Source organism: Cebus imitator, unplaced genomic scaffold, assembly GCF_001604975.1.
Source record: "Cebus imitator isolate Cc_AM_T3 unplaced genomic scaffold, Cebus_imitator-1.0 Scaffold275, whole genome shotgun sequence".
Lineage (NCBI taxonomy): Eukaryota > Metazoa > Chordata > Mammalia > Primates > Cebidae > Cebus > Cebus imitator.
The window spans coordinates 1520389-1541065 of NW_016107590.1; the positions used below are offsets into that span (position 1 = coordinate 1520389).

The window sequence follows — 20677 nt, forward strand, 5'->3', positions numbered from 1 at the left end:
AATCTGTAATTGATCCAGAGAACTCTTTGTCAGATGGAAAATGCTAACGGGAATGTAATTAGTGCTCAGGTCTTTGTGTCAGGTGAGAGGAGGTGCCGGGGAAAAAAAGACTACACAAATTCTGTCATTGCCGTTTCTATAGCAATAGGATATAAAGGTAAAATTCACCTTATTGAATTTTCCCCTTAAAGTCATACTTACAAAGAGCCAGGAGGGGAAGGAGCCCACAAGATACTGGGTTGCTTGCTTTACATTTGTTATTTTGACATTTGTTATGTAATTGCCCTCTTGTTGTCTCTAGTAGATAACAAAGGTAGTCCTATTGGAACAGGATTAAGAAGGTATCTGATTTCAGGCAACTGAGTCAAAGTGACTGGATGTGTGGGCAAAAGTTTTGAAGTGACATTTTTGGTGTGCATGTGGACTGGCATTGCCTGATGGAAGCTGTCCAGGGCTACTTCCTGGGCACGTCTCTTCTCATCACTAGGAAGTCTCTTCTGCTGTCCCCTCCTTCAGCCTCAATGGCCCCCCATCCCTGACGCTTCACACACATCTGCCCTATGAAGTGCTATTTTGAAAACTTCCTGAGGCTTCCCAAGTAGTGAACTAAAGCCAGAGTGCAGGCTCTGAGCAGCTTGGAAACCGCTTATCCTGACCATCACTTTGTCTCCTCCTGTGCTCTTGGTGGATAGGGAGTTATGGGCTTCCAGGCTAATAGGAGCATCATGGCTTCTCCAGCTTTTTCTCAGAATGGGTAAGCAGGACTGCTAACCTATGCACATAAAAGGTGAATCAACATTGGACTTGCCCCTAGTGTCAGTGCCGACACTTCTGACCTCTAACATAGGACCAGTCATTCACACCTTGTTCTCTTACCTCTGTCTGAGTGATCAGTCAACCCCTCTGGTGCAGACACAGGCCTACAGATCCGTGTGCCCACAGCAGGACTACCAGTGGCATCCCACCCTGGGCATGGTGGCCCTCAGACACGGAATCACACTAACATGCATGTTGTGAGCATTGCCCATATGCCCTCCATTTAAAATCTGTGCTGCTAGTGCAAAGGAAAACATAGAAAAACATTTCATGTATAATTTTCTGCCTCTTGGAGAACGGATAACAATTGGTTAGGACTCAGAGCAGGACAAAGCAGTGACTGTCTTTGGTCCTCTGTGAACTGAGACTGGGGGACTGATGTGCTCCACTCACCCTTTGCAGGCATCAAACAGCTCACTTGACCAGGAAGAGCAGGCTATAATTGACATGGCTGAGACCTGTGAGCCTCCGTGTGTATGGGGGTGTGTGGGTGTGTGGCAGTGTGGCTGTGTCTGTCTGTCTGTCTGTCAGGCATTTTTACCTGCTCTCCCACCATGCGGTACTGTAAACCAGGTTTCGGGATTTTGCAGGCTCAATGTAAATGAAGGAGGCCCAGAATGATGAGCAAAGAAAGAAAAAACAATTCTGTCCACTTTCTTTTCCCATCCCTGGGCACAAGTAAGCCTTTCAGGCTAATGGAAGTGAGGTCCTTTCCTTTTCTGATCTCCTTTTGGCCTTCCCTGATTCCCAGCATCATTCCCAGAAAGGCCTTTGGGAAGCAGCAGTTCTCCCATGGCTGTTTCCATTTGGACCAAAGATGGTGTTCAGGAGGATGAATGGGCATGTGCCTGGGTCACTGTCTTCTTTGGGGGGCATACAGAGAGGCAAGGGAGGGCAGGTAAAGAGGCTGGTCCTAGGATTTACATGATGAGGACTTACATGATAAGGGCCACGTTATTTGATTTTCTCTGGCCTGAGATTTTTCCATGAGAGACAGTAGCTAGCATTAACTGGGCATTTGCTATGTGCTGGTCCCTATTCTAAGCTTCTAATCTGGGCAATCTTTTCACTACCTCACTGTTACCATATGAGGAAAGCACCATTCTTTGTGCCCATTTTAGAGTTAAGGAGACTAAAGTACAGGGAGATGAAGTTACTTACCCAAAGTTATCCAGGTGGTAGACAGCAGAGTTGAGGTTTGAGCCCAGCCAGCCGGATTCTGGAGCCTGCACCATGAACCACTAACTACACTAAGCTGCCTTCATGAAATGTGTAGGAGTGGCTTTTCTAAATTAAAGGCAGAACTCTAGACTGAGGCTACCTCAGTAGGACATACTCATTACTCACTTTCAGCTTGGCATCTTTGGCATCCCATAGAGCATCCTGTGAAAGCTCAAAGGACAATCCACCGTTCAGCTTTGTGCTTTGGCTCAGACTGCAGGTCTGTGTAGTGGCTACAGAGTTTGTTGCTGGTTAACTTCGCTCCTGTCATTCTCCCACCCTATTGAAAAGAGAAATGAAAGGAACTTCTGGGTATACAAACGTGTCCTGACTTGGTCCACATGATTCAGTTTGTCATTTCAAAACAGTAACTATTCTTAATGGTGAAGGATGGTTATTTTTGGACTAGTAGTTGGCTGAACTACATTTATATTCAAGGCAAAAATATCCATTGCTTGTTTTCACTCACTTTTGATCCTGGACCACACCTAGCTACTTTGATATTGGCAATCTCCTATTTCTTGTTGTCATCACCAGTAGATGACCCAAGTGCCCTGTAGTGCCCAGGGCCACTTGCCCTACTGCCAAGGTCAAGTGTACATCTAAGAGGTCTTAAAGCAGCTGCCCCTGGGGAGGGCCCAAAGGACAAGAGCTAGAGGGCCATCCACTTGGTAGAGGTTTCCAGCTCAGTGATCAGCAGGTACCCCTCCTTCTCTTGCAGCCCCTTCAATGACCGGCCGATGTGCAGGATCTGCCATGAGGGCAGCAGCCAAGAGGACTTGCTCTCTCCATGTGAATGTACAGGGACCTTGGGGACAATTCATCGGAGCTGCCTGGAGCATTGGCTGTCATCCTCAAATACCAGCTACTGTGAACTCTGCCACTTCAGGTTTGCAGTCGAGCGCAAACCCAGGCCGTTAGTGGAGGTCAGTAAGTGGGGCACGTCCTGAAAACTTAGCTCTAATGAGCAAATGATGTCTGTTTTTATGCCTGGATCACAGCCCTGTACAGCTTTACTGAAGCACGGTAATAGCTATGTGAGTGTGTGTGTGAGTGTGTGAGTGTGTGTGTGTGTGTGTGTGTGTGAGAAAGAGAGATGTAGACAGACAGACACAGAGAAGGGAGAGCTTGCTAGCTCACTTGGGATCCATCAGTAGAAATCAGTATAAGGAGAAAGAAGCATTTAGAGGCTTGATGTCCATTTTTCAATCCCTGTGAAATGGAACAAACAGATCAAACATCTTTCTCTTTGAATACCATCTGCCCAACGTGAAGCAGCAGATAAATGGGCATTTGGGTTGCATATCCTGAGAAGTCTTCATGAAAAAGTATAGCTCATAGTTTAATGGCTATCGACCCACATGTCCTGGGTTCTATGACCTTGGGTTTGTTACTTAACTCTTGTAATTACTACAAGGATTAAAGGAATTAATGTTATAAAACACTTAAAAGAATACAGGGCACATAAGTCTTTGAGTAAAAATATTTCACTTGTGAAATTACACACAAACTTTTTTTGGCCAATAGCCTAATAAGATTGAACTCTTTTTTTAAAAGTTGGTGCTATCAACCTAGCCACTAAAAGGGCAGAACATTCTCTTCCATGTTTTAGAAGGTACATGATTTCTCAAGTCCACATCCAGGGTCTGGTTGTTAGCCAGAGGAATTGGAAAAATCATTAGATTATTTCTGCCCTCTCTCCTGTCCCCAAATTCTGCTAGTCAATTAAAAGTCGGATCTTGGCAACAGTAAATATTTTAATATGTTATGTGCCAAAGCTAGCTGAAAAGAGCCAAGACATTGTGTCTGTGATTCAGACCTGCTCCTGTCCTCCTTATTTCAGCAGCTAACTCAGTGAAGCCCTGGAATGAAAACTGGTGCTGGAAATCAAGATGCGCCTCTTGTAGACTATTTAACAAGAGTGTCAGCACCCAGGCTTAAGATGCTGGAGAGTTCTGTAGCTCTGTATATGTATTCTGTTAGGTTTGGCCTTGAAAATTAAATCAAGATCTATAGCCGGGGCCTATTTTAGCTATGAATTACTTGCCAAATGGCAAAAAACTTATTTGACTTGCCCTAGTACATTCTATGCTTTGCTTAAGAGTCTGGATCTATGCATTGGAACCAAATCATTTTCTGAGTGCAAAAACAAAAAGAGTTTGGATCTAGGTCTGGCATTGCGGGTCATGCCTGTAATCCCAGCACTTTGGGAGGCCTAGGCGGATGGATCACAAGGTCAGGAGTTCGAGACCTTCCTGGCTAACACAGTGAAACCCCATCTCTACTAAAAATACAAAAAAATTAACTGGCTGTAGTGGCGGGCGACTGTAATCCCAGCTACTCGGAAGGCTGAGGCAGGAGAATCATTTGAACCCGGAGGTGGAGGTTGCAGTGAGACAAGATCATGCCACTGCCCTCCAGCCTGGACGACAGAGCGAGACTCTGCCTCAAAATAAAAAAAAAAAAAAGGAATCTGGATCTAGTGACCTCTTAATTTAGCCATCTTACCACTTGACACCCACTTTCAGAAATTCATATTCAGAGAGGGCCTGTGGGGAATTTGGTCCTGTGCCAGATTCATTGGGATTTAACACTTTAGAACTTATCTGCAGAGGGGGAAATATAATTAAATAATAAACAAAGGAGATGAGGATTTCTCAAGCCTAATGGCAAAAGTAAAAAGAAGCTTATTTCTCCTTTCCAGAAACTTTTTGGAACCTCCCCAGTTTGATCCTGCAGCCTCTCCAGGGAAGCTGACTTCCCAGAGTGAGAAAGCCCTGATTTGAAATAAACTCCATCCAGCAATCTTTTTAACTAGTGTTTCCCCGTAAAAATCCCAGTGTATGTGCACGTAATATATACAAAGGAGGGTGTGTGTATATCTGTGTGTGCATGTGTGCACATGCATGTACACACCTTAATTTTTCTCAGATGAAATGCCTATGGCAAATTACCCACCAATTCCTCTCAGTCTCAGAGAGGGTAACATGTACCCACACACACAAAGGTCTTCAGAGTTGCTGATGACAGGTCACAGACTCATTCTTGGATCTTAGGCAACTGTCATTAAACAAGGAAACAAGGCAAATGACCTTGAGAATGTGTGAGGTGCTCCACAAGATTTAGGGCCTCGCCTACAAAAACTTCACCCAAACGGTCACCAGTGATGAAATTTTCATTGCACAAATGGAATGTGACAATTTTCAGAGTTAATGATGATTGAACAAGTTGAAAGTGAAAGGCAAACCTTCCCAAGCTGGGGGAGGCTGGCCATTTGATCATCCCGTGGTGAAATGAACTTGCTGTTTGACCACAAGCAATAAAAAGAAGTTGTCTTTGGTTTCTCAGCTGGAGGACAAATGAGAACCAGGTGCAGGCAGAGTTTTAAACAAATGACATTACTAATTGACTTTTTCCTTCTTACCAAAGGGCAGTCTATTCCTAGTGAGCATCTCTTCTCAATACTTTCACCTCAAGATCAACATACATCTTTTTTTAAGCAAATCAGCAAAACCTGCCTATTTGGGTTAAGGATTAGGAGTAGTGTTACTTTATTTCTCAATTTTACTCTTTTAATTTCTTTAATCATTACTTTGTTTACCAGTTGGATCTGCCATCTCATTAAAGCAAGGAAATTCCATAACATTTAATTTCAAAATCGATGTGACAATAACAGCTCTTGTTGCTCGAGGAAGCAGTTTAAAAAGTCATTTATAAATTTTATTTGTCAGCATCTAAACACTAACATTGGTTGAAATTACTTTTAACACCTCAGCCTTCCACTTCTCAATAAACCCTCTCAGTCCTTCGTTCAGCATAGCCGTTCATCCCCCTCACGTCACTAAGACAGTTCGCTTCCTTTTCTTATCTCTGCAGCCTGTGGTTGGATGTTCATTTTTAACTGGATAGGAACCCAGGGCTGTTGTATACACCCTGGCTGCTATGTGAAGTCCTTTTTTCTGCCCACAAGGGTGAATTTCTACTCATAATGGAAAATCAGTGGGCTGATTTTCATTAGAACCTCAAAACTGGGCATGCCCTCCTCATTTAGCCACTGGCCATCTGTGTGGCTTGGTTCAACTTCTCTGAGCTTCCCCGTAGGAGAGGGTGAGCAAAGAGCACTCCATGGCATCTTTTGGTCTCTATAAGGCTAAAAGTTCTTGTTCAAAAAATATGTATTCTACACTTCAAATGGATATATTGTATGATGTATTATTAGACCTCAGTGAGTTGGTTGTCTGTGTCTACTTACCTCTCTACCTACTTTACCTACCTTGCCTACCTACCTACGTGGTCAGTCTAAATCTTTTAGTCTCTTTTACCGTAAATATTGGTGAATCCTTTTATGGTCAGTAGATATCTATTTACCACATTCTACTGGATCACTGTTCGTATTTTCTTGGTTCAAAGTAAGCCAGTATAACAAGAACTGGTTTCAGCCTAAGAGCACTCCATTGTAATTATCTATGTGGATGAATTTCTGATAAAATCCAACTAATACAAATCTCATAAGATCTGTGTCCAATCACACAAACCTTGAAAGAAAAGCATTCAAAATGTAGATAGCAAAAGGCAAAAAGATAGCAAAAAGGAAGAGCAGATGTAACACACAGAAAAATACCATGACTTGTTCCCCTAAAATATGTGCCTTGACTCCAGCCTTTTGCCATTATTGCAGTTCTGATTGACCAGTTTGCCAAAGAAGCCCATCTTACAACGAGCAAATAGCATGCTTGTAATGTCAGTTTCTAGTGATGGAATATTTGCCACTAGGCTTTCCTAAGACGTGTCTTCATAACATCCGCTCTAGCCTGGAAAATTCATGAAGTTATAGATCAGCTCAACAATGTTGTGATTTAAATGAAACAGCCAGGAAATAGTGGACATCTGGAGGAAAGGCCTTCTAGGATCTGATTTTCCTCTGATCAGGGAGACACAGTGATTTTTCACAGGGGAAGTGATTAAGTTTCCTTATTCCTATTTCCTTTACACAGAACCAGCTGATTGATAAGAATTGTGTGAACAATTTAAAAGTTGTCCCCTGTGAGTCAAAAGTTTAGCTAAATTGAAACTGAGCGTGTTTTCACACATATCAGTTACTCAGAACAATAGAATATAAAGCTTGGGAAATGAGGATTAAGGATTTTTATTCAAACTTTTTTATTTATTAATCTTTTTTATAAAGTCACTGGAGGACAATGGTTTTAAAGTGTGTCCAGGATTCAGTGTACTCTCCAGTTACAGCGCAGGGAGCAAAGTTGAACTGCTACAAAGAAACCACTTTGTACCTTGGCACTTGCTATTTAATAGATTCAAGAATTCACTTAGCTCCTAATATATACATATAGATTCTATAGAGATTACATATATACACACATGCACATATGTAACACACATGAGAGGTGGGGACATTGCTGGACTCTTATTATAGTGAATTTGGTTTTGTTTTGATTTTTAATATTCATTGAAGTAAAAATATGAGTTTTGGTTTCAGAGTATTCACTTATCAGCAAATGTTTGTGGTGTTAGGGTAATTAGGCAATTATATCATAAGGGATATAAAGTGAGTCAAGAAGATTTATAGGCATGAGGACCACCACTCCATTCTTTATATGAAGGTAGACAAGCCCCTTTGTTCATTCTAAGCCATGAACGCAGCCTAGTGAGTAAGTTAGTTGGACCAGTATCATAGCATGTCATAAATGCATTGTATTGGGTCAATACTTTTATTGAGGAATTTGAATGCCTTTGGGTGCAATGTGCTCTCTCCCGTTCCCCAGGCCTTGCCTTTTGCTTGCACACACACCTGGCCCTCCACCATCTTGCATTCCCTTCCTTCATTTACAGTTGAGGTTCCAGGATTGGATGACTTCTCTCACCTTTAAAAGAGTTCTCTAATACCTGTGCACTTCTTTCTACCAGCACCTCATCTTTCTTTCAGGGTCTTATAGACCAAACCTAATGATCTCCTTTCTATTGTGCCCACTTTATAAGTGAGCTGAAATGATTGATTCAAAATCAAAAGGGAAATGAACCTCTAAGAGACGGTGTACCAGCATGGACAGTGGTGAGAATACCATTACAATATCTTGCGCGTGAGTATGCTTTAGTGTCAGCCAAGCACTTTCTTGACCTCTGACAAGGTCACTGAGCAAGCCTTCCCTCAGGCCACCTAACTCCACGTGGACTTGTGGCACCATACTTTGTGCCAGCAATGGAGATGACATGTCTGATGACCATACCCCAACAATCCTTGATCCTGCAGTCATCCAGTCTTCAATTTGTCTCTTGTTTTTGGTGGCTAATTTGGCAGTTGCTCCATTACTTAAAGCTTAGGTACAAAGAAGCTGTTTGAAGGTATCCATTAAATTCACAGCTTGCTTCATTAAAAATCACTTCATTAAAAAAGCTAGCCAACCGAAGTGTTCACATGGCCGTGCCAGATGGAAGTGAGCTAACTGCTCAGTGTCTGTGTTTTCAGCCCATCCACTGCTGGTAAAGGATTAATTTGGAGGGAAAATCCAGTTCTGTATATAAAAAGAATTATATGACTAGATTCTGTTATTTGCAATTGTACTGATCCTTGCTGTGAACTTGGGTTGGATACAAATGAGAACCCACATTCTCAAGAGGACCTTTGTCTACCTTGAGAGCAGCTCTCTTCATCTTTCCATCTGGGGACTTCTATGAGCAGAGACACAAAGACGCAAAACACCAAAAACTGCTTGACGCAACATGTTTGTTTTAATCTATGTTTTTAAAAATACAGAAGAGGGCAAAGAATAATATAACAAACAGGTGTGTATTCACTACCCAGAATTAACAAATGTTAGCATTTTGTGAATGACATACCCTTCAAAGGAATAGGCTGTTAGGGCCAGAGAGAAAACTGTCTGTTGTCTTCACTAATTCATCCCTAGGTGTTCTCAAATAGGAGAGGAAATTCAGCTAGGTTTTCCTTAAGCACATCTGGGCCAAGAAGAAGAAGAAGTTAACAAAAGAGACAGATCGTCTTAAAAGATTCTGGACTCTTTCAGCTAACTCCAATGTACAAACAATTAGTACAGCAAATGTTGACAGCCATGGAGTTCACGTCTTTGAAAGGCAGACAATTAGAAGTTATTCCATGGGTATTGGGGTTGTGGGAGTGAAGGTGTCACAGGCTGCTGGCAGGAAACATTTGTAAAGGGGAGTCTGAGAGAGGAGAATTGAAATGTCACTGAATAACTACAGCTGGTAATCATCTTTATCCTAAGTCCTGCTGAAATAACAAGGCACAATTAACTCTCAGGAACTGCCCTGTGTTGGGTGCAAGGCACCTGGTTGAGCTGAAGAGAGACATAAACTGCAGAAGCCCTGGTGCAGCTTTCAGAAGCAGAGTTAGAGAATATACATAACACTCCCTGCTGGGGGCTTCTGCCAGCCCTCCACAAGCATCTTCAGTTTTAAGTGTCAACAACTGACTTTTAACTCCAAAGAAAGAATACATAATTTTAAATGAATAATCTGTGAAATATTGTGAACAATACATGATCATAGCTAATCCCTCGCGCTGCCTAATGATCAGTTGTAAATGAGTGAACAGAGTGGAGAAGTATCTTCAGTTAGGCACAGGGAGATCAGTGGCTGTTTATTCACTGAATAAAACCTGCTATGCCTGTTTGTGCAAAGAATTTTACTTTCTAGAATAAGCACAGATCTTGATTCCAGTCCAGTGGCATTAATTAATGTGAGTCCATCTATTTTTATCAAGATGTTCACACCCAGAATTTTTTTCTTCTTAAATTTTATTTACCCATTTCTGAGTCAAAGGAAAAATATTACATGGAATATTCTTTGCAATCTAGTTTTACAAAGTTAGGGGGATAGATTTACACTGTGATGGAGATGTGAGAAGAAAGTTATGTTGTGCTTGGGTACACTTTATATCATCATCTTATTTCAATGTCTCAGGTATTCCCCTCATAGCAGATATTATCCTATTCTGTAGATAAGGAAGCTGTAACTCAGACCTAAGTCCCTCTTCATTGATCTTAAATACTTTCAGCCTCAGGGCTAGCAAGTGGAGAAGGCAAAAGAATAATCCAGGTTGGCTGGGTGCAGTGGTTCATGCCTGTAATCCAAGCACTTTGGGAGGCCAAGGTGGGTGGATCACCTGAGGTCAGAAGTTCGACACCAGCCAAACCAACATGGTGAAACCCGTCTCTACAGAAAATACAAAAATTAGCTGAGCATGGTGGCAGGTGCCTGTAATCCCAGCTATTTGTGATGTTGAGGCAGAAGAATCACTTGAACCTGAGAGGCGGAGGTTGTAGTGAGCCAAGATTGTGCCATTGCACTCCAGCCTAGGTAACAGAGGGAGACTCCATCTCAAAAATCATCATCATCATCATCATCATCATCATCCAGGTCTGTTTCCTAAGTCCACATTCTTCCACCACACCTGCTGTCCCAGTCCATTCTGACTACTATAACAAAACACCATAAACTGAGTGGCACATAAACAACAGAAATGTATTTCTCACAGTCTTGGAGGCTGGGAATTCCATAGTCAGGGTGCTGACATAATTGGGTTCTAGTGAGGTTCAACCTCTTCCTGGTTGCAGATTGCCAGCTTCTCACTGTGCCCTCACATGGTGGAAGGGAAGAGCCAGTTCTCTGAGGTCTCTTTTGTAAGGGCACAAATCTCAGTCATGGGCGTTCCACCCTCCTGATGTAATCACCTCCCAAAGGCCCCACTTCCTAATACCATCACCTTGAGGGTTAGGGTTTCAACATACGAGTTTTAGGGGACACAAACATTCAGACCATTGCACCTGGCTTCCTTCCTTGCTCTAAAGTACGTTCTTTCATTTGCTCATTGATATGAACCCATGCACACGCAGAGCCAAGGGTTTCTTTGCCAATACCCAGCCTTTCCAAAAAACTAGATGTACTTCAGAAACGAGAGGAGGAAAAAAAAATTATGAGTCAATCCCTTGTTTCCTCTTGACATCATATTTGTCTATTAAACCAGAGAGTTAACAGGGAGGGAAGGATGATTTTTATGGCAGTGAAACACCTGCACTATTATGGTGGATGCATGTCATTGTACATTTACCAAAACCCATAGAACATTCAACACAAGAGTTAACTCTAATGTAAGCTATGAACTTTGGTGATGATGTGTCACTGTAGGTTCATCGATAGTGACATATGTACCACTCTGGTGTGGGTTGTTGACAGTAGAGGGGACTGTGGGGGGCAGGGGAAGACAGGGATATATGAGAACCCTCTGTACTTTCCATTCAATTTTGCCGTGAACCAAAAACTGCTCTAAAAAATAAAGTCTGTTTTAAAAAACACCCTGAGCTGTGCCAGATCAAGTGCTGGAAGAGTAGAGTGGCATTTCTTCCCTGTGTCCCTTGTACTCTAGTTGGAAAGCAAAGCTTTTGGCTACAGCACCCTATCAGAAGCCAAAAATCCTTCTTCATTTCCAAATGACTTTACATAGCCTTTATTTTTTCTTCTTCTTTAATTACTCTTCCTCTGCATTTGAGCCTTCATTTTACTGAGTCATTATGTTACCAATTCCATAGAAGGAATCTCTTAACCCAAAATTGTCAAGAAACCTTTCCCTCTTTCTACAAATGGTTTTGAAGGTTAATCAGTCATCCTATGGCTGTACACACTTGTGAGACACATTTCCTTGAAAACTACCATCAAGATAATTCAGATTGGTAAATCTTATTTTGCAGCCCATGAAGGAAAGCACTGGTGTTTCTCTTCAATTATCTGTGGCTTTGCCTCAATTCTTTGCTTCACTGTTTTTTTGGCAGGTACAGCAGATTTAGGGGAAGATAAGAAAAGACCCCTGTCAGGTCCTCAAGCTTTGCCTTCCTCCTCATCCTTCACGGAATGTGTGTTTCTGTGGCTTGCCTCCTCACTGCCCGCCTCCTTTCTTGAAAAGATAAGAACCCTGTGAGATTGTTTGGGATAAAATGGTTTCTTTGCAATCTATTATTACAGATTTAGGGGGATAGATTTACACTGTGATGGGTATGTGAGAAGAAAGTTATGTTGTGCTTGTATAACACGAAAGAGAAAAAGAATGCTTCTGAAGATTTTAGTTTGGAATACTAAAAAAAAAAAAGTTTAATTCTTAGATGTGACACTTATGAAAATGTATAAAGATCTGTTAGTGAAGATTGAGGTCAAATTACAAGAAGAAAATGAAATGTTTTTTACTCATTATTTCATCATTGCTTCACCTCTAGTGATGCTATTATAAATAGAAAGTTGGAATAAGTAGTGAGCTTCAAAGTCTCTCAGGGCTCTGAGGGAAAATGGCTAATATAGCTTATATGAAATGCTGGCAAGTACAAGCAACAGGAAAGTTGTAAAATAGAATTTATAGGCATTTAAGGACTTATATCTGGAAAGAGTCAGTAAAAGCAGAAATTGGGAGATGAAGGGAAAATATTCACCATCCTAGAAAATAAGGCGGTCCTTCCTCACAATTCACCACTTCCAAAGGCTTGCTCTTTGCATTATGTAGCTGGTAGGTGATGGGAGAATAGGCATGAGAGATGGAGGTGATAAATGGCTCTAATGTGTTTCTAAACACTAGTTTATCTGCTAAAAAGCTATGACTTTAATATTGAATTCATGTATCAATATATACCTACTTCAGCTGTTTGTAAGACATGCCTTATATGTATCTGAAAAATCACTAAATTGGACGAAGATGTAGCAAGGCCAAGGAAAGACCTACGTAAGGGAATTTATGCAAGATGGAAGGCTTCTTTAGAGAAATCTGTAGGACACTTCAGATTTTTCTTAGCTAAAGGGTCTTCCAGTCCCAGAGTTTTTGAACAGATTTATCGAGATATAAAAATTCACATACTGTACAATTCATGATTTAAAGTATACAATTTCATGGTATTTAGTATTTTCACAAAGTTGTGTGACCATCACCACAGTTGATTTTAGAACATTTTCATCACCCAAAAAGAAACCTCATACATCGCAGCCTTTACTCTCCGGCTGTCCCTTCTCTGTCCCCAACCCCCAGCCTAGATAGCTGCTGATCTATCTTTAGCCTCTGTGGATTTACCTGTTCTGGACATTTCCTATGAATGGAGTCCTACAGTGTGTGGACCTTTGTGACTGGCTTTCTTCACTTAGCATAATGTTTGCAAGGTTCAGTCTCCAATTTTGCAGAAAATGTATCTTAACCTTCCTTGCTATATTTTTTATTCCTGATTTTTTTTCTCAACATCCTGGTTACCTAAATATACTCCTCCTCCTCCTCCTCCTACTACTACTACTACTACTAGTAATTATTTCCAGAGGACTTACCCTGTGCACTGTTCTGGGTGCTCTAATGGTCTCCTGTTTGTGGATATAAAAGAGGAAACAGGCACAGAGACGTCAATGGTTTCTTCCCCTCTTAAAATCTGGCTTTCTCGGTATCACAGTTTATATGATGAAACCCTGTTCATCTTTTGCTTTCTTCTTTTATGGATATCATTTGTATATTGAATTTTTTATATTATCTGAATTTTTGCCATCCTTGTTCAGTAAGAACCCTCTTCTTCCCTTAAGCCCATTAATTTAATTTGGTTGCTTTCTTGATTCTGCTGTCCTACATTATCTAAAACTATACTGTTAATTTTTTTAATCTCACATTTTGCACCCTAGGTTGATATTTAAATTTTTATCTGATGAATAAGGAGAAGGCCAGGGTCTAACAATAAATGATGATTCTCAGAAGGCAGCCAAATCTGTATCCTTAAATTTCTCAAACTTCAGAAAGTTGGACTGAACCAAGGATTGTCCTGAGGCAGTTTAGAGAACTGCTCCAGAACAGTGCCTCTTACCCTTTCCAGTATCTCAGATATGAGTGAGAACCTGATAAGAGCTTGACTTGTCTCCCCCAAAATGTATACACATCCATTGTACAAATACAGGCTCAAAGGGATCACAGATTTTCTGAAACCCTATACCCTAAGTTGAGTACCCCAATCTAGAAAGATAATTATGTAAAGTATAAAACAGAGATTTTCCAAAAGTATCTCTTGTACTTTTAAAATATCTTAAGTATGAAAAGTGAGAGAAGGTCTCAACACTTCATTGCATATTCCCTCTTCCATGAGAAGGCCATATTATACTTCTGTGGGTACCACGGCAGTAGATATGATTTGCTAGTCTTAAAGGGAGAGCTGGTGATTCAGTTATACATACATACAGAGACTGGGCTAGTTATTAACTTGAGTTCTTTAATGGTTGGCTTTGTTCTGCCATGGAGACACCTAGGGGGTGCATGTCTGAGGATCACTCAAGCTAAAAATGTATATGTGTTTCCCAGTTGCAGTAGAGCTTTCCCACAGACAGCAACTCTATTCATCCAACTGGTTTCCTGCCTGCTCTTTTATAAATGCCAGTTCCTGATGTCATGAATCATGTCATTTGAGCTGTCGCCCCTTACCCCTTAAGAATGTCTTTCTGAAGACAAGTCTGTGAGTTTTATAGCAAAGTGATCTACAAACATTAAACGTAATCAAAGGAAATAAGGCCCCCAAAATAGAGAACATTGCCCTCTGCTCGGATAACACAGCGAGGTATCTTCACCTGGTAATCTGACATTCTGGGCACCATACCCAATTAAAGATATCCAAAAAGTCTGGGGGACTGGTAAACACAGATGGCTGGACAGAAAGTGAGAGATGTGAGGATGCTACTCAGGGGCATGTCTGAAATCTTGAAAATCAGGAACAGCTTAGACGATGTGAACATGGAGTACTTCGCACGTTCCAAATTACTTAAATGATGGTGGGCTCCCTGTGAAATTCAAAGACAGAATTTAGAACAAAAATAAGGAGACAGCACCTCCATCATGGTGCCTGAACTTAAGCCTCTGCCCCAAGTGGAGCCTTGAATGATTCCTAATCCATTAGTTGCTAGGATGTGTCTAATGTCAGCAAGGTCAGCCAGGCCTTCCTAAATATGCCGGGCCCTTTTAAGCAACAAAACATTGTACTATAGGGACTGCAAATCCAAAAGTTCCTCTGTTTTCATGGTCTTTCTATCTAGCAGAAATTTCTCCCTTTTTCAAAGTGTTCCCATTCTTGCTTACTTTAGGAGCATATGGTGACATCACCTGCCCTGTCGTCTACTTTACATGTGCATTGTATTACCTTGAAATCCCTCCACCATACTCTGCTTGGACAGTTTTCTTACTCACATTCTCACTACACCTGAGGGACACAGATATGTAAGTGTAGTACCATTGTGAAAACCTGGTTTTGAATTTTATTTCTCCCTCTCTGCTCCTTCCAACAAATAGCAATGTATTGTTCATATTCATATTATTTATCATATTCTCATCTTGTGTATAGTGCTCCAGCAGGGGCTCTTATTTGGTACACTGTTCTGGGACAGTATATCCCATGATCATGTATTTCTACTGGAAGTTAATTATTCAAATGTTCAGAAACCCAGACTCCAAAAGCCAGCCAGCAGAGTGGTCATTAGACGCCAGTAACCCTCCAGTCTGGGGGCCAGTAAGAATGAAAATGAAGCAGGATCAGAGGAATGAGAGCTGATATTTGTGTTTATAAAAGACCACACGGGCCGGGCGCGGTGGCTCAAGCCTGTAATCCCAGCACTTTGGGAGGCCGAGGCGGGTGGATCATGAGGTCAAGAGATCGAGACCATCCTGGTCAACATGGTGAAACCCCGTCTCTACTAAAAATACAAAAAATTAGCTGGGCATGGTGGTGCGTGCCTGTAATCCCAGCTACTCAGGAGGCTGAGGCAGGAGAATTGCCTGAACCCAGGAGGCGGAGGTTGCGGTGAGCCGATATCGCGCCATTGCACTCCAGCCTGGGTAACAAGAGCGAAACTCCGTCTCAAAAAAAAAATAAATAAATAAATAAATAATAATAAAATAAAAGACCACACAGGGCCAGCCACGGTGGCTTACACCTGTAATCCCAGCACTTTGGGAGGCCAAGGCAGATGGACTACTTGGGGTCAGGAGTTCAAGAACAGCCTGGCCAACATGGCAAAACCCCATCTCTATTAAAAGTACAAAAATTACCCTGGTGTGGTGGCACACACATGTAATCTCAGATATTCAGGAGGCTGAGGCACGAGAATCGCTTGAACCCAGGAGGTGGAGGTTGCAGTGAGTCAAGATTGTGCCACTGCACTCCAGCCTGGGTGACAGAGTGAGATTCCATCTCAAAAAACAAAACAAAACAAAAAAAACCCCACACAGTATGAATTTATCGTTCCCAAAATAAATAATATCTACTTTTGGCACTATGCATTTTATCAATTTCTTCTAAAAACTTCTGTTTCCTTGCTCTCCATTCTATCTTGGTTATCTCTTCTTATGTTTCTTGCTTTACATTGATCAGATATGCCACATAATTCTGCAGCATCTTCTCATATTTCAGATAAGCAATCTCCATTTGGCTGTGATCACTTCTATGCTATGATGATCTAAAATAATTAGAGAGAGATTGTTCTTATTTTGTGTATATCTGAAGTTACAAGTGAATATATAAAATTATTTGTTATCTAATCCTGTTGTACCGCTGATCTAATCTTTGGGAAAATAAACTCACACTCATTGGTGTGAGTGTGTATAACATTTGTTTAAATAATGTCAGAGCCAAATTATAATGTTCCAGGCATAAGTATAGTATTCATGGAGCATTATAGCCCATTAATTGGCTTATTGGCCTAAGTCCTCCAGGGAGCATCACAAATCTCCAGGGTGTCCTTGAATATGACTTTATACTTCAGCCAGATCACAGCTGTGAGTGCCAAAGTAACTGCTATGCATGTGTGTGTGGCAAAAATTACTGTATTTAATGAGAGGAGTCCAAGCAAATGGTCTTATATATGCATTTCAGTTATATTCATTTTATATCTACCCAAAGTGATCCTCTGGCTTAGAAGGATTTTATTTCTTCAGCTAATATTTATCAAGCACAAATTAGATATTTGTAATAGGAATGTAGCTGTGGACAGTCCAGAAGAATCTCATGTACTAACAGAGCTTCCCTGCTGGGGAGGAAGGAACAGAATGAACAAGTAAATAAATAAACAAAATTGTCTCTGATAGTGCTGGTAAAAGCTATAAAGTCTTCATGGCAAAGAGGAACTGGGGTGAGGGTTTGTGTGTGCTGGTTTGTGAAGGCCCATCTGAAGAGGTGTCTTTCAAGCAAAGGTGCAGCTGATGAGAAAGAAGCTGCCATGGGTAGAGGAGCTCCAGGCAGAGGAACGGCCACCGGAAAGGTTCTGAGGCAAGAGCTACGCTGATGTTTCTGAGTCAGGAAGAAACGCTCCAGGGGAGCATTGCGTGAGAGTTCAAAGAGCGAGACACCGGTGCTTAAACTTTTCTGGACCCTTTGGCAATGCAATGAAGTACATAGATCTCTTCTCAGAATCGTATTCTTAATTGTGTAAGATAAAATACACAGGAATGCAAAGGAAGCCAATTACACTATAATACAGGTATCAAAATATTTAAAAGACACAGTTGTAATATAAAATGTAAATGCTTCTTTAACACTTTTTGTAGCAGATCCAATAACTAACATTAAAGTAATGATATTTCAGCCGGGCGCAGTGGCTCACGCCTGTAATCCCAGCACTTTGGGAGGCCGAGGGGGGTGGATCACGAGGTCAAGAGATCGAGACCATCCTGGTCAATACAGTGAAACCCCGTCTCTACTAAAAATACAAAAAATTAGCTGGGCATGGTGGCGTGTGCCTGTAATCCCAGCTACTCAGGAGGCTGAGGCAGGAGAATTGCCTGAACCCAGGAGGCGGAGGCTGCGGTGAGCCAAGATCGCGCCATTGCACTCCAGCCTGGGCTACAAGAGCGAAACACCCTTTTAAAAAAAAAAAAAAAAAAAGTAATGATATTTCAAGATCTTTGAAACAGTTGCAGTGGGATACGAAATAGCCATATTTCTATTTAAGTGGGTGCAAAGTCGCAGGTACTGCTGATGCCACCTAGAATTTCTGCATAGCTCAATGGAATGTTCTGTTTCAATTAGAGGTTGTGAAAATAAACATGTGATTTTCTTTTCCCCCACTCAAAATCATAGATCCTGTGAATCCTGTCTGTGGACTCCAGGGTACAAACAGCTGAGGTAAACTATGCAGGGCTTTGCAGGCCGTGGTAAGGTGTTAGGCGAAGGGTGATGGGGAGCCTTTGGGAAAGTTAAACTAGAGAGGTGTCGTGATTTGCTGCTTTATAGAAACTGGATTCTAGGATAACAGGAATGGAAGGGTAAGAAAGTAAGGAGACTATTACATGGTGCCATCTTTTAGGTAAAAAATGAAGAGCGTTTGGAAGGGAGTAGTGGCGACCAGGCAGAGCAATGCAAACATACTCAACATGTATTCTGGAAGAATTGACAGCATTTGCTAATTGACTGGATATAGGGTGTAGGGGAATAAAGAAAGGGAGAAATAAGGATGGACTGAGGTTGTTCATGAGAGCCACCAGGTGTGGGTGTTCCACATGCTGGTAGGGGTCACCCCGAGAGGGGAATCTGTTTGTGGGACAGTTGGAATGGTGGATGGTGAATCTCGTGTTCCGTGGTGGAACTTGTAAAGTTTCTCATGTTTATTGCACAAATGGAGACATACCAGTAAGCAGCTGGGCACACAAGCCTGAAGCCTGGAAAAGGATCAGCCTGAAATCCTTTAGTCAAAGCCTGATGTTTTGAACTAAAATGAGAACTTAAGAGTTATATAGCATTGCTCTGACAACAAGAGAGGCTGCCTCACCACTCCATCAAAGTCCCAGCATCCTTACTCTGTTGAAGTAGACTACCATTTCTGACTCCACAAGAGAGCTAAAGAACTTCATAAAGTCACACAGCATTTGGGGGAACCAGAATGAGGGGCAACTGGAAGTGGTGTCCTGTCCCCTGCCTCCAAGCCCATATCTTATCCCCAGCAAGATACTGCTTCTCCAACTTTATCCACTGCAGAAGGGAACAAAAATTGGGATCAAGATTTTATGTAGTGTGAAAGTAAGCGAAAAGAAAGAATTGAAAGAGCAGTGGGCTGGAGGTTTCAAATACTGGCTCCTCACCATGGAACCTTGAGCAAGGAACTTAACCTCACTGAGCCTTCATATCCTAATCCAAAATGGGAATAATAACAATACCTGGTGTTATCAAATTCAGTACAAATACCTGGTACATCATAGTCACTCTGTACATATTTTTGGTTGAAATGGAGTTGCGTAACTTTTAAGTGGACATTTGGTATGTACCCTTCTCAATTATTTCAAGGTAGTTTTCTTCTAGAAAAAAATATATAGTTATTGTGACTAAAATAGCACAAGGGATCTTGAATAATTTACCGAATTTCTCATATGACTTCGTGACCTATAGAAAAATACATGTTCCCATGGCTACTTACATCTTAGGAAAAAAAGCTTGAATCAAAACTACAGGGTTTTCATCTTGTAACAACAAAACAGTGTGTAAATATTTCTCTTAGAAACCTAAAAAGAGCAGTATGTAAGAAATGCTGTCTCTGGTCTAGAAGACTAAAAGCAATTAACTTGACAACTTGATGTTTATATGCCAACAAAGTTTCTCCTTTCCAATCAGTTTGACTAGTGTAACTAATACTGTAAGATCATTTCTGATCAGGCCTACTGGCATCTAAGATGTTTATTTATTCATTTTCTTTCTTTTTTTTAATCAAGACTTCTTTTTATTTTAATTTAATTGTATTTATTTATTTGTTTGTTTGTTTATTTTGAGATTAAGTTTCGCTGTTATTGCCCAGGCTGGAGTGCAATGGTGTGATCTCAGCTCAATGCAACTTCTGCCTCCTGGATTCAAGCAATTCTCCTGCCTCAGCCTCCCAAGTAACTGGGATGACAGGCATGCACCACCACGCCTAATTTTGTATTTTTAGTAGGGACAGGGTTTCACCACGTTGGTCAGGCTGGAACTGCTGACCTCAAGTCATCCACCTGCTTCGGCCTCCCAAAGTGGTGGGATTACAGGCATGAGCCGCCGCGCTCGGCCTATTCATTCATTTTCGTTAAACATCTACTATGTCCCAGCACTGTTCTTAGATCAAGGCATATAAAAATAAACAAAAATAAACAAAATTGAAGTGGGTATCAATACATAGGCAGGTAAACAGACAACTAAAGAAATAGCATCATTTCAGAGAATATTGTGTGCTCTAGAAAATATAGTTCAGTAGGCCAGGTGTGGTGGCTCACACCGGTAATCCCAGCACTTCGGGAGGTCAAGGCAGGCGAATCACGTCAGGAGCTTGAGACCAGCCTGGCCAACATAGTGAAACCCTATCTCTACTAAAAATACAAAAAATTAGCCGGATGTGGTGGTGGGTGCCTTTAATCCAAGCTACTCGGGATTAAAAGAGAATCACTTGACGCAGGAGAATCACTTGAACCCGGGAGGCGGAAGTTTCGGTGAGCCGAGATCACACCATTGCACTCCAGCCTGGGCGACAGTGCGAGACTCTGTCTCAAAAAAAAGATGTATATATATAGCTGAGTAAGATTCACAGGTGCTCGGAGTGTTTTCCATGAGAAGATGCCGCTTGAGCTGAGACCTATATAAGGAGATGCTGACAA

General features: G+C 41.5%; 1 protein-coding gene across 1 annotated transcript in view; it reads left to right on the forward strand.

Annotated features, from left to right (window-relative positions):
• The window catches only part of MARCHF3 (membrane associated ring-CH-type finger 3), a 153860-nt gene that overhangs the window by 115811 nt on the left and 17372 nt on the right, over positions 1-20677 (forward strand). The window contains exon 3 of the mRNA XM_017501002.2: positions 2759-2963. Coding sequence (XP_017356491.1) covers positions 2759-2963 — 205 coding nt within the window. The remainder of the gene's footprint in view (positions 1-2758; positions 2964-20677) is intronic.